This window comes from Rattus rattus, chromosome 16, assembly GCF_011064425.1.
Source record: "Rattus rattus isolate New Zealand chromosome 16, Rrattus_CSIRO_v1, whole genome shotgun sequence".
NCBI lineage: Eukaryota > Metazoa > Chordata > Mammalia > Rodentia > Muridae > Rattus > Rattus rattus.
This window is the reverse complement of record NC_046169.1, coordinates 40,379,736-40,393,558: the sequence shown is the minus strand read 5'-3', so window position 1 is coordinate 40,393,558 and position 13,823 is coordinate 40,379,736. Positions and strand designations below refer to the sequence as shown.

The following is a 13,823-nucleotide window of genomic DNA, read 5'->3' as shown; positions in this document are numbered from 1 at the left end:
TTCATTAACTAATAGTCCAAACTGGATAAACAGAGGTAAATATTCAATCATCAAAAAGTCTTAGGACCATTATGGAATTTATGGGGGCATTTCAGACAGGCATAAGAACTCTTTCACGATTTTTAAGGGATTAAAGCGATGACTGACTCTTCAAACCACAGAGGCGCTGTTCAACTGGGGAACATTTAAACACAGGTTTAAATGTCCATTTAGTCAAAGGATAAACAAAGGTTTGTGGTTGCTGTCTTAAATGATCAAATCAGTACTTAAAATATAGAGAATTAAGCATCAGTATTATCTCAGGGCATTGAATTGACCTTAAACTTTATAACTTCAGTGTCATTTTAACCTCGCTATAACCATATCCGTTTTTTAAACAATCCTTTTGTGGCATACTTGGATCTTATCATGGTGGTGTTAGAAAACAGTTTTAATGAGGTAATTTTAAAAGGAAGTTCGGGAGGCTGTAAGGTAAACCACAGGAAATATGGTATCTTCAATATCCAATAGTTACAAACCCAGGTAAAGTACACGGACCAAATTTAAATATCTGTTAGAGATTTAAGCCACTCTGACAGGTACCTTGAAATGTTTTGCTTTTGTGTATGTTCTGGTTTTGGTTGTCACTAATAGATAAAAGCACGTTCTTTTATTGCTCTTTACCAGACATCAAAAGTATAGGTCGGCTGGAGTGGTTAAGAGCACTGACTGTTCTTCCAGAGCTCCTGAGTTCAATTCCCAGCAACCACACGGTGGCTCACAACCATCTGCAGTGGGATCTGGCGCCCTCTTCTGGCGTGCAGGGATACATGCAGGCGGAACACTGTATACATAATAAATCTTAAAAAATATGACTGATTTTAAAAAAAAAGTATAAGGCGTCCAGAATAGAAAGAGCTTAGCAATTTGTGACTTTAGTCTTTTAATTAAAAGCAGTCAAATCATTCCTTTAAATATCTAATTACGGTGTAACACATTAAGAAGATCTGTAAACTCTTAAGATGTCTATGCAAACCCCAAAGTAGGTTTTTAAAATGACAATTCAAATGCACACATTTAGGGTTTTCTTGCACATTGGCCTTGCCAAGATATAGATCTTGAACACACACACCCCTTTTTTTGTTCCTTTACTTTTAAAGAGACCCTGGTGCTCAAAACCACTCTTCAAATGTTGGTATGCATATAAATGCTCACATATAAACAAGATATATCTAAGGCACAGACATGAGCCACCTTTTTAATCTCTGAGATAAAGAGCTCAGTGTCTGGGGCGGGGTAAGGCAGGGCGGGGCGGAGGGCAGGGGCTGAGGGGAGGGCAGCAACTGTCACTAGGAAAAATGTATGCTATCGTGTCATAATTACTTCATACCCTCCGCTGAATAAGGACCCAAGGAGGTGACAAATTCATCAGAACCGTCTCTTGTTATTAAAGTTATCCATGTTTTTAAAATGTTTAAATTTGAAAACATGCTAATTGTCCCAAAGAAAGATTTAGGACCATCGAAAGAGCCATTATAAGGAGAAAAAGGAGATTTAGTAGATGGGGTCACACTGGGAAGGGGACAATGAGATCTGTCAAACCCTCAAATCTGCCTTTAGAACCTGAAGTAAAATCTGAGAGAGGCAAGCAGTCTGGTCACTGGTCCTTGTCTGGTCTTCAGGCTTGTCTATAAGGTGTCAGAATATTGCCATGACCCTCTGAAATCCCTCTCAGGGAGACAAGGTCCCCTCCAGCTGGCCACCCTTCCTTCTCCCAGCTGAGAGTCCCAGGGGAATATCCTATTGCTATTAGGGTCCATTGCTTCACAGTCTGTTAGTCGGACCGAGACACACAGAATATCTTCATTTCTGCCAAACTGGTCCCTCAGGGGATCAAGTTCTATGACAATGCCCAGAAAAGCCACGTTTTACTACAGATGACCCAGGACCAGAGCTAAGCGGGTCTGAGAAATGTCTATGTTGATGTCAGGGCCACTCAGACATCGAGAGAGTTTGTTAGACCCGTGGACGCAGAGGAACGCAGGACCTCCCAGTCAGGAAAGCAGACAGGAAACTCCCCTTGAAGCTGGGCCTCAGTGTAAGTCCCCGGAGTGCTGGAGAGGGGGCGCAGGCATTTGGTTATCTTTAATAGCCTGAGGAGTCCCCCAAGCTCAGGCCAAGCTGAGATTTGGGGCTTTAAGGCTGAAAGTGTTGGGGTTTAAATCTCCTCACTTCCCGGACAGAGCACACCAAGCCACCATGGAGAGGTTTAATGAGAGAAGAGTAGAAGAGAGGAAAGGCCAGCCATGGGCACGTGGAGGGCAGGAGAGCAGAGAAGAGTAAGGGCGAGAGACAGCAAGAGAAAATGAGGAGGGGGCAAGCAGCCCCTTTTCTAGTCAGGCACAGCTGGCTGTTGCCAGGCAACTGTGGGGCGGAGCATACCTGGCTGTTGCCAAGTAGCTGTGGGGGTGGAGCTTAGAATACCAACAGAAAGGATGCCGGGTTAACGTCTTAAGCATGAGAGTTAAAGGGAAATCAAATTGCTCAAAGAAGCCTTAAAAGAGGCAACAAAGACCCAAAGCAGGGAAAGGAAGGAAGGTCAGAGTTTGCCTTTGTTTTGTTATAAAACCCTCTAAAAAGGTTTTTATTGTTGTAGTTGTTGGGGGTTTGGTTTCTTGGGAGATTTTTGGTTGGTTGGTTGGTTGGTTGGTTTGATTTTGGCGTGGTTTGGTCTGGTTTGGTTAGGTTTGGGAGATTTTTTGTTTTGTCTCTTTTTTTTGTTTGTTTGTTTTTTGTTTTTTGTTTGGTTTTTTGTTTTTGCATTTACTTTAACTCCCTTTAGCTCTAAGGGCTCTTTACTATGCTGAATTACGGATTTGATCAAGTTTTGGAGAGCGTTTTATGTTTTAGCTTAAAGCAGCTGCCGGTCTGTGATTCTTTTAAAGACTTTCCTAGGACTTTGTTAAACGCAGAACCTAAACCTGAAGGAGGGAAGTGTCTTGGTTGTCTTTAGTCTGCTTTGTTTTTTTTCCCAAACGCTCACACGTTAGTCAGCAATTATCACTCACAGAGCCACAGAGCCGGCTAGAGGACCAGATGGCTGTTTGTCCGCAGGCGCAAGCGCTTCCTCCTTTCTGGAGGCCTTGTTTCCCATAGCTCTCTGTCCCCCCTGCCCCTTCTCCTCACTCCCTCCCATTTTCTCCTGAAAGGTCTCCTGCCTATGCTAACTAGGGAGTGTATGTTTTGGGTCCGTTTTTAGCATCTTCTCCCACTGGTCTGTGGATATCCTACATGTTTACACAAACACGAAGGACCCCAAGACAGGGCTGAACTTCCTGTGTGGTATCCCAGCACTCGGGAGGCAGAGGCAGGCTGCTCTCTTAGTTTGAAGCCAACCCCGTCTGCAGAGCAAGTTTCAGGACAGCCATGGCTACACAGAGAAACCCTGTCTCAAAATAAACCAAAACCTAAACAAACCCTAACAAACAGAATGGAGCATGTTTGTTGAGTTTCTCCCACTGCATGTACTGAGGTGTTCCCCCCTGATGCCAGCACACTTTGGGGTGGGGTGGGGTGGGGGAGGGAACACGTGCCTCTTGTCTCCAGGGGCATAATCATCAGATGATCATAAGACTCCTAAGGTCACAGGAGAAGGGGGGAGGGGCAGAATTAACCATTTGAGGCCAGAAGTTAACAAATGGAAACATTTCAAAGACAAGGAAACTGAGACAAAACCAGAAACCAAAATCCCCTCAGAGTTCCAAAAGCAAGCAAAATATACCGAAAACAAGCTAAACAGCTGAATCTAAAATGTCTTTAGCGTTCCGAGCGCAAGCAACCCAAACCAAAGGTTAGACAGAAAGGCTTTCAAACAGGCACTCAAAGCAGAGACCTTAAAACAAATACTGTGGAAGCAGGCAAAAAGAGATGTCTCACAACGCGGTCTGTTAACCAGCTCAGAACAGACAGATAGGCTGTCCACAAAACCGAGGGACCCCCAGACAGAACTCACCAACCACCCAGCCAAAGAAAGGACGCCAGGTGCCTGGCTCCCGTTCAAGCAATTCCTCTGGTGAAAAGTGGACCTTTTTTTTGGAACCTCACACGTCACCCTATCAGATAGCACAAAAACCATAGTTCTCATCGTAAAGGGAACATGAGAGAGTTGGTTCTGGAGCCATTGAGTTACCGTGACCCAGAAACACCTATGTAGGTTACTCCAGATCCTGTGTTCCAACGTGGAAGCAGTTTCTTTTATGAAGTTTTTGTAGTTTTACAAAGCAAAGAAAGTCGTAAGCCAAGGCCGCTTAAAATACATCAGTGGGTACAGTAGAGAAGCGGGTACCACAGACAGGAGAAGCCTTTCTATTCTGTAGTCCGGAGGTGCTGCCTGATGCTGTTCTTAACCTTGGGGTTGGTAGAAGCTAGCTGTCTGTTAAGATTCCAAAAGGTTTCTATTAGTCAGGGGGTGTTAGTTCCAGCACAGAGGCACGCAAGATGGAGCTGTGTGGCTGCTGGTCTTTGCTACTTTGTGAGTTGTTTCCCTTCTACCCTTGGTTAGTTCCAGCACAGCTGCAAGAGCAAACTGTGCTGTCTTTGCTACTTTGTACGTTCTTTGTTTTTTCCTTCCACCCTTTTAACCCCTAATACCAGATAGGAGAGAGAAAAGGATGGAGAGGAAAGAAAAAGGGATGGTATTACTGTTGGGGTAGAAATCTCGGCCTGGGTCGAACAAACCACAACAGGCCAACATGGTTCCACGCGGAAAGGTTTAATGAGAGAAGAGGAGAGGGGTAAAGGCTGTCCATGAACACGTGGAGGGAAGAAGGGAGGAGAATGGAGAGGGAAGGGACAAAGGGAAAGAGGGCAAGAGCAAGAGGCAAGAGAATGAGAAGGGAGCAAGCAGCCCCTTTTACAGTCAGTCAAACCTGGCTGTTGCCAGGTAACTGTGGGGCGGAACCTACCTGGCTGTTGCCAGGTAACTGGAGGCGGGGCTTAGAATGCTAACAACTATGCTTAGACTAGTTAGCGCTGATTAGGGGCATCAAGTTTCTTGGGGCAAGTTTGATCTTTGCCATCAGGATATCTAATTTCTTCTTTCTCCGTTTTTATGCACAACGACTTAACAAACCACCACAACCAACAACCCTCCTCTGGCCAAGGCCCTAGCCTAGCATTTATCTACCCTCTGAAAAGTCCCCAGAAGTCCCAGTGTCACACAATCGCAGAAACTATCTGCAGCTGGCAAAATGGTTTGCCCGCTAGGGCACGAGGCAAATCCTAGTCAGCCACTGTGGGCAGCCTGAAGCAACTCCCTACCTGTACCCAGGGTCATAATAGAAGCATATTCTTATATTTCTGTGTTTTTAAAAGAAACCAGAATTGTCACTACCAAGCTGTTCCAGAGGTCTAGAACTAACCCAAGGTAAGGTCATTTAGGCCCCCTGGATCTGCAACATTCCAACCTCCCCACACAGAACGGCAGTTCTGATCATCAGTCTCTGCTAAGGACACAGCTTCCTCCCACTTCTAGCCTCTGCTCCCCAGCCATTCCTGTAGGATTCTGCATCTCTGCACCTCCACAGTGCTGTGCTCTATTATGTGCATAAGGCTATGCCTGCAGGCACCAGCCAGGGGTGTGTTACCCAAGAAAGCACAAGTGGGTTTCAGGCATCTGGGAGGTTTGTCATCTGCCCATCTGGTGGCGTGCTGACCCGCTGCTCTCTCCCGCAGAATGGCCCGAGTTTGTGAGGAACTATGCCCCGTGGTGGGCCACGCACACACTGGACTGGCTCAAGTTTGGCAAGACCGTACTGGTGGTGCACTTCGAGGATCTGAAGCAGGACTTGTTTACGCAGCTGGGCCGCATGGTCAGCCTGCTGGGCGTGGCGGTCAGGGAGGATCGGCTGCTGTGCGTGGAGAGCCAGAAGGATGGTAACTTCAAGCGCTCGGGGCTGCGCAAGCTGGAGTATGACCCTTACACAGCCGAGATGCGCAGGACCATCGGCGCCTACATCAGGATGGTGGACACAGCGCTGCGCAGCCGCAACCTCACTGGGGTGCCTGAGGCCTATGGCCCAAGATGATGGGCAGACAGGGAGGGACCCAGCACGCCGTGCCCCTTGGCTTCAAAGAGCTGGTTTCCCTCTGGCACAAAGACAGCCCCAGGCTTCTGCCTGCCTTCAGAAAGGCCCCTCGGAGGGCCTTGGGGGGAGATGTCTAGACACCGTCCCTGGAGAGTAGGCTACCTGTTTTGGGGTGTCCCTGTCCCCCGGCCATTGGTGGGAGAAGGGAGGTGATAATCTGGCAGAGGTTGGGAGGCTCTGGATGTGGCAGCTGGACAGTTGTAAGCAGTGACCCTGCTCAGACTATGTGGGCACCGGCTTTCTGATCTCTCTCAGGCCACCTCTGTGTGACAGACACCTGGGACCTATCTTTGTGGCCTTGGGTATCTGACTCCTGAGGTACTCGAGACTGGTGCTTTGGTATTACAGTGGGGAGCTGCCCCCAGGCTAAAACACATGAGACCCAAGCTGGGTGTTGTTCCACCTCCAGGACTGCAACCCTGTCCTGTCTGCTCATGCTATGTCTTGGGGGTGAGGGTGATGTTGGGGTTCTTGATCCTTCTTCCAAAGTCCCTTAGGTACCAAAAACCAACCCAACAGGTTGACCACGTGCCACATACAAAGCCCCGAGGACCCATCTTTGCAGGGTGGGGCCTGAAATAGCTGTCTCACACTGCCTGACGGATCCCTTAACCAGGAAGTCCTTTACTACCCAGAGCAGGGAATAAAAATGCTCCAACTCAGAGGGATCCATACCCAAAACTGCCCCCCACCCTCCAAGCCATCAGCTTCCCTGCCCTTGCTTGTAGACCAACAGGGCCAGCCCCCACTGGGGACTCCTCAGAAATGGGGTGAAGAACGGCTCTCCACCCCCATTGTACCGCTGCTCTCCGATGCTGAGACACCAAAGGATTTCTGATTCGAGTTACTGATCATGTTTTGGGAAGCACGCATCCAGGATACCGTCTCCCCACCTTGAATCCCTCTGGCTTCCCCTCCCTTCACAATCCCCATTACATAAACGCAAAAGCCATAGTCACAGCCCCTCGCTCTTCTGTCCAGAGCAGCCCCCTGCAGCCTCGGGGGCAAACAAAACGCTCGTTCCCACCTAGCCGAGGAACCGTGGAGAAGGTTCGTGGAAAAAAAAAGATATATTTTTTTAAGAGGAATGTGACCAAGACATTCTGCCCCTTGGACACTGGCCACACAAAAGGAAGGGCCAGAGACTGGACCTGTTTCCCTTCTCCAACGCTCTCATCCGAGGGTTTGGACTACCCCAGGGCTCGGCCAAGGGGGCTCTGAATGTATTTTGTACGGTGTTTCCCCACCCCAGACTAATTTCTAGTTTTCTTTCACTGGGTAGCAGAGGGCCTGGCCTCCCCTCCTACTTGGAGGTCAGCTCTCTCTGAGAGACTCTGGGTCCAGAACCTGGGCCAGTTCCTTGCTAGTGGCCCCCTCTGGTCACGAACTTTCTGTTCGAAGATTCCTCAGGTTAACACTATCATTAAAAGAAAGTTTTGTTGCTAATTTATTGCGCTGTTATATATGGTGTGTTCACACATGGACATGCGTGTACGATGGGGTCGGGGGTGGGGGGCCTGGGACGTGGAATTCTCTGGGTTGTTTTATACACAGATGTGGATGAGAGATGTCTCTTCTGTGTTCGTGAGTGACAGAAACCCTGTGTGGCTGCTGTATGTTGTCCCTGCAGTAGGGGAGCCAATGATAATACAGAGAGGACCAGGGACCCTGTGGTTCCCCATCTCCATCAACAAACCTCCACCTGGCTTCTGTTGCCGGCCAGACTGGACCTTCTGTGGGGATGGCTGTGACCAGAGACTTACCCATTCCGAGGGAGGAGGGGCTTTTAATGTTGTCTTGTGGGCGCTGAGGGAGTGGGGCGGCTGAGATGGTAGGGAGAAGGCAGTGAGGGGCTTCTCCCCACCCAGAGTCCTGGGCCACCGGTGCAGGAGGAACAAGGACTTCAGTGTCAGAGTCCCTGGGGGAGGGAATGCTGCTCATGGAAGCCATGCTGGGTGACTGAGCTCATCTGTCCCCGGGCCAACTCAGGTGTCAGTATTAAACCAAGTCTGACCTGTCAGAGGCAACCCCTCCATCCTAGACCCTTGAACCTGGGCTGACCAATCCTAGACTCTTGCCTTGAACCAAAGTCCCGTCTGTGTCCCTGAACCCACCCATCCCCAGTGAAGGAAGACTTGTGACCTCAAACTGGCCTGGATTCTTGTCTCAGGATCATAAGGGATCTGCCTCCCACTCCTTCCTGATGTCCCATAGCCAGGGGTGAAGCAGGGTTGTCACAACCACCGATGTCTGCCCTTCCTGCCGCCATCTGGAATCGAGTCTTTGTATTTCAGACTTGGGAGGGACTAAAGTTGGTTTGTTTTTTTCTTTTCCCACTCACACATACTTCCTGAGCACGGATCACCAGTCTGCCACAGGCCCTGCACCCTGTTTCAGAGACTAAAAAATAAAAGGACTTTAAGAACTCATCCCTGCAGAGTTCACAGAAAGCGTTTGGGGAAGAGGCTAGTGAGGCCCCTGGTGGCCCCTAGGAACCGCAGAGGCGGCTGAGCCCCAACAAGGAGATTGATTTCAGAGCTAAGACTCTCTGTGGAAAACAGTGTGAACAATAGCTGGGGGTTGGAGCATCCAGGCTGGATCCTGCTGTCTCCCCACAGTGACTCCCAGACTCAAGTAGAAGGAGGCTGATGGTTGGAATCAATTCCAGGTTTCCCCAGGCACCCTGGAGGTGGCTGCATCCAGTGTGGGAGGGGAGAGGAACAGCAAGGGGATGCAGGCAGCTCCTCCCAGGACTATGCTCCTGGCAGAGGCCCAGCCCCTCTTCCCTTGCTTGCATCTCTGTTTTCTTTCTCCTCATCCCACCTCCTGTTTGTCTAAGAGCCCTGGTTTCCCTCTTTGAAGTCTGATTTCCTCCAGCTGCCCTGGTGACCCTTTCCTTTCTGCCTGCACCCAACTGTCCCTTTGCCTTTCTCCGGTCCTCACCGTCCTCCTCACCATCCACTCTGTCCTCTCTGTCCTCCTCTCCATCCTCCTCACAACCCTCCTCTCTGTCCTCCTCTCTCTCCATCCTCCACATTGATGCTGCAAGTGTCTCCCCACCTCTACCCTTGATCTTTGCGCTCTCCACTCACTCCTCTCCCCTTCTCTTCCTCCCCTTCTCCCACCCTCATCTCCTCATCCTGCAGAGTGGGGGTGGCTCTGTGGGATCCAGGCCTGGTGAGACAAATGCACCCAGCCTGGTAACCAAGGAAGTGGTTTCCTTAGCAACAGAATCTGCACAACCAGGGCTCTGCTCTGTCCCATCCTTAGCTCTGCTATTATTGTAATAGGAAGAGAGAGAGAGGGGAGGAAGTGAGAGAGAGACTGGGGAGGGGGGGACAGAGAAAGAGAATGAATATCAGACAGTACCTGCCTCAGTGTGATGCTGCTGGAGGAGACGACACCCTTCACTTAGTATGACGCTGCTGGGGTCCTTGATCATGGGAAATGACACCCCTCACTCAGTATGACCTGCTGGGGTCCCTGACCATGGGGGATGACACCCCTCACTGAGTATGACACTGCTGGAGCCCTTCCTACTGGGGGACACCACCTCTCACTCAGTATGACGCTGCTGGGGTCTCTCCTAATGGGGGATGACACCCCTCACTCCATATGGTGCTGCTGGGGTCCCTGCTCATGGGGGAAGGGAATGACACCCCAGCATCAGCTCACTGTCTGATATTTTAGGAATACTCAGAATTCAAGGCAAAGGGGCTAGAGAGAGGACTCAATGGCTAAGAGCACTGGCTGCTCTTCCAGAGGTCCTAAGTTCAATTCCCAGCAACCACATGGTGGCTCACCACCATCTGTAGTGGGATCTGACGCCCTCTTCTGGTGAATCTGAAGATAGCAACACTTTACTCTTATGCATAAAATAAATATTTTTTTAATCAAGGCACAGAGGGGGCGAGGGCAGAGAGAGGCAAAGTGGAGGGTGCTGGGGTAAGCACACAGAGGACCAGACCACACGTTGGGTGTGTAGAAAAGAAGACAAAAATGGCCAGCAGGACCTGTAGCTCCGGGCCTCCGTAGTGCTCACCCCAGGGATATCCTACTCAGATTCCTCCCGAGAACACCATGTGGGCATCGGTGAGGATCAAGAGAGCCCTGTAGTCTCCTATCCCTCAGGAGTTCTGCCTGGCAGGGATGGAGGTGGAAGGGTATAGAGAAGGAGGCAGATGTCTCCAATCATATCCTCCCTTCTGAACTGTGGAGGAGAGACCTGGAGGTGGGGGTCACCCAGGGCGTGGCAGAGGCATGGAAGACCCAAAGATGTTAACTAATTCCCTTCGGGTCACAGACACTGGTGACAATGCTTGGGTGGGAACCAGAAACCATCAGAGCCTGTTTGGAAGGTAGAAGAGGCAGAGGGTATGCTGGGAGAGAAGAGGGATTAGGGAGACAGACAGACAGACAGACAACAGACTGACTGACTTAAATCATTGCCCTGGCATTATTTTATACCCCGACTGCATGAGACTGTAAATGACTCTCTCCAAGAAAATAAATCTGTCTGGGTGCATTCCTTCCCTCCTAGATGGGTCCCTGCTTCTAGGCTGATACCCGAGATTCAGAGGGGCACGGCAAGTATGAGGGTGAGCGGCAGAGAGATGCTCATGGTTGACACGGAAACACGTCCCACCTCTTTCCAGAAAGCACCAATGCACAGCGGTGAGGTGCCCTCAGCCATACGTCTATTCATTTGTCTACGGGGGTTTACTATCTCAGTCAGATTTACAGCCTGCAATCTGCCAGCATTCAGGAGAGACGTCTGGAAAGGAGCACACACCTCAGAACATGGAGGCGGAGGGAAGGATGGGGTGTTTCTGCCCCACCCCTGCCTCACCTCTCAGCACAATAGTGGTTATATTCCAGCAGCCACCACCACCCCCAGCCCTGTGGCTGATTGAAATGTGCGGGCCTTGAGGGAGGCGGCTCCTTGATGCAAAAGGTGCTCGATTGCTTGCTGGCTGGCTCACTGGTGACCTTCATGAGTACCAAAGGAAAGGGCTCAGAGAGGAGACTTTGGTGAGGCCTGGGGTAGGCACTCAGCTGTTTCAATGGCTGTCAGGCCTCCTAAACAGGACATGACTGCTGATCTTCTGGAGACAATTTTCCCAAAAGATTGGGCCCAAGGTCCCAAAGCCACCTGGTATAAGGGCCACAGCAGTGTGTGTGTGTGTGTGTGTGTGTGTGTGTGTGTGTGTGTGTGTGTGTGTAGACAGGTGATCCACAGAGCTTGCCAGTGTCATGTAGGAAAGAGCACATAGAAGCTAAGACCACTGAGGCATCGTCCCAAGGGTGTGGCACTGACAGCTGTGGCCACCACCCAATCCCTTAACTACATCTCTCGAATACACTTGGCATCCAGCACATAGTAAGTGCTGGGAGTCCCTGAAGCAGTCATGTCCCAATAAACCTCCTAAGAGGAACCACAGTCAGCAGCCAGGGCAGACCTTAGTTAGCCCTTGGCAGCCTGGGATCTGCACCCCAGGAACAGAGAGGTCTCTTTCTCTCACACCCACTTGAGGCCCTGTGAATATTCTTGGCCCAAGGAGTGGCACTATTAGATGTGGCCTCGTTGGAGTGGGTGTGGCCTCGTTGGAGTGGGTGTGGCCTTGTTGGGGTGGGCGTGGCCCTGTTGGAGTGTGTGTGGCCTCATTGGAGTGGGTGTGTCACTGTGGGTGTGGGCTTTAAGACCCTCATCCTAGTTACCTGGAAGTCAGTATTCTGCTAGCAGCCTTCAGATGAAGATGTAGAGCTCTCAGCTCCTCCTGCACCAGGCCTGCCTGGATGCTGCCATGCTCCCACCTTGACGATAATGGACTGAACCTCTGAACCTGTAAGACAGCCCCAATTAAATGTTGTCCTTATAAGACTTGCCTCAGTCATGGTGTCTCCTCACAGTAATAGAGCAGTGACTAAGACATCTGGTTTGAGAACCTACTTATGTAATCTGTACAGGATGGTCAGCATGGGGCACATATGACGTCTGGATGAATAAGGGAGGTGTGGATCTGACGAGACACTTGGGAGGATGCTGAGGGCGATTTTCTACTGAGGAGGAGAACGAGAAATGAGGAAGGAGACTCGGAGCCCACCGCTGGGCTTCCTGGGTTTGTCTAGACCTCTAGGTTTAGATTGTGAAACAGCCACTCCAAGCTGTGCTTTCCAGATTCACACAATGGAACCCCAACTTCCTAAACAGGGGTGTTTGGTAACGTCTGGAGGCGTTGTTGGGTTTTTCCACAGCTGGAGGGGTGTTGCTGGCTTTTTGATGGGTAGGGACAAGGACAGTGCACACGATACACACGGCTAAAGTGACCAGGAGACAAGGCGCTCTGAGTGTAGTGGGCTCAGAGGTGGCCACGCTGGTGCCTTCCTGTTCTCCTGTTCTTAGCTGCAAGGATACCTTACAGGTTCCCATGACAACTGCCAAGCAAGGAAGGACCTTGGATTCTGGGTAGCTCACCTCCTGCTTTCTGCAATTCTGTCCTGGAACCACACGCACCACTGCACCACTCCCCCACAGTCCTACAGAAGAATGTGCTAAAGAGGAAGGTGTGGCCCCAGACCTTTTCCTGACGATAATGAGGGCACTGCCCTAACTCAGGGTGGGGCATTAAAAACAAAAAGAGGGGAAAAGACGGTAAAACCGCTAACACCAAACTAGCATGTGTGGGTGAGACTGGAAAGGGAGGTGCTGAGCCAAAGACAGTTTGGAAACGGCTGTGCGTAGTTTTCCAATCCACCGAGGGACTGAGGTTGTGGCTCAGTAGTTAGGGTCTCCTCCCCAACCTCATGAACCCCGTTCCATCCTCAGTGCCAAATAAACCAGTGTGTATACCTGTAATTCCAGCCTTCAGAAGGTGGGGGCAGGAGGATCAGCAGTGAAGGCAATCCTGGGCTGTTGTGACTTCAAGGCTAGCCTGGGCTACATGAGACCCTGTCTCAAGAAACCCAAAGAAGATGAAGAAGAAGGAAGAGGAGGAGGAGGGGGGAGGAGGAGAGGAGGGGAGGAGGAAGAGGAAGAGGATGGAGGAGGGGAGGATGGAGGATGGAGGAGGAGGATGGAGGAGGAGGAGGAGGGGGAGGAGGGAGAGGAGGAGGGAGGGAGGAGAAGGAGAAGGAGAAGGAGAAGGAGGAGGAGAAGGAGAAGGAGGAGAAGGAGAAGGAGAAGAAGAAGAAGAAGAAGAAGAAGAAGAAGAAGAAGAAGAAGAAGAAGAAGAAGAAGAAGAAGAAGAAGAAATAATAATAATCCATCTCTTGGGGTTTCAGTTTAAAAAAACAAAAACGAAAAAGAAAAGAAAAGAACGGTGGTATTCTGTTTTCAGTGTTGATGGTGACCTTTACTACAGAGCTCCCCACCCTGGGTGCACCCAGGAAATGTTTAAGCAAGCAGAGGTAGGGGAGGAGCGTCTGACTTCTAGTGGGTGGAGGCCAAGGCAATGTACCTAGGGGTGCCCCACGACAGAAGATGGTCTCACCCACAAGGGAGTGGTGTCAAGACACCGACAGTGCCGGGTGTGACCTGAGAAAGGGAGGTGAGGACCGGCTCAGAGCACAGCTGGCGGGAATTTCAATCACTCTAATTGACCTGGGCTAGCTGCTGGGCACCTCTGAATCTCGCTGTCAACATGGAATTTAAGTCTCGGGATTGTTGCACCAGCGAGTACTGAATAGGACCAGGGTGGG

The 13,823-nt window shown here is 50.3% G+C and overlaps 1 protein-coding gene across 1 annotated transcript in view; it reads left to right on the top strand.

Annotated features, from left to right (window-relative positions):
• Wscd2 (WSC domain containing 2) overlaps positions 1-6,355 on the top strand; it is a 93,639-nt gene extending 87,284 nt beyond the window's left edge. Inside the window, exon 9 of the mRNA XM_032886685.1 lies at positions 5,713-6,355. Within this exon, the coding sequence (XP_032742576.1) occupies positions 5,713-6,065 (353 nt within the window). The 3' untranslated portion in view covers positions 6,066-6,355. The remainder of the gene's footprint in view (positions 1-5,712) is intronic.
• The last annotated feature ends 7,468 nt before the right edge of the window (positions 6,356-13,823 follow it).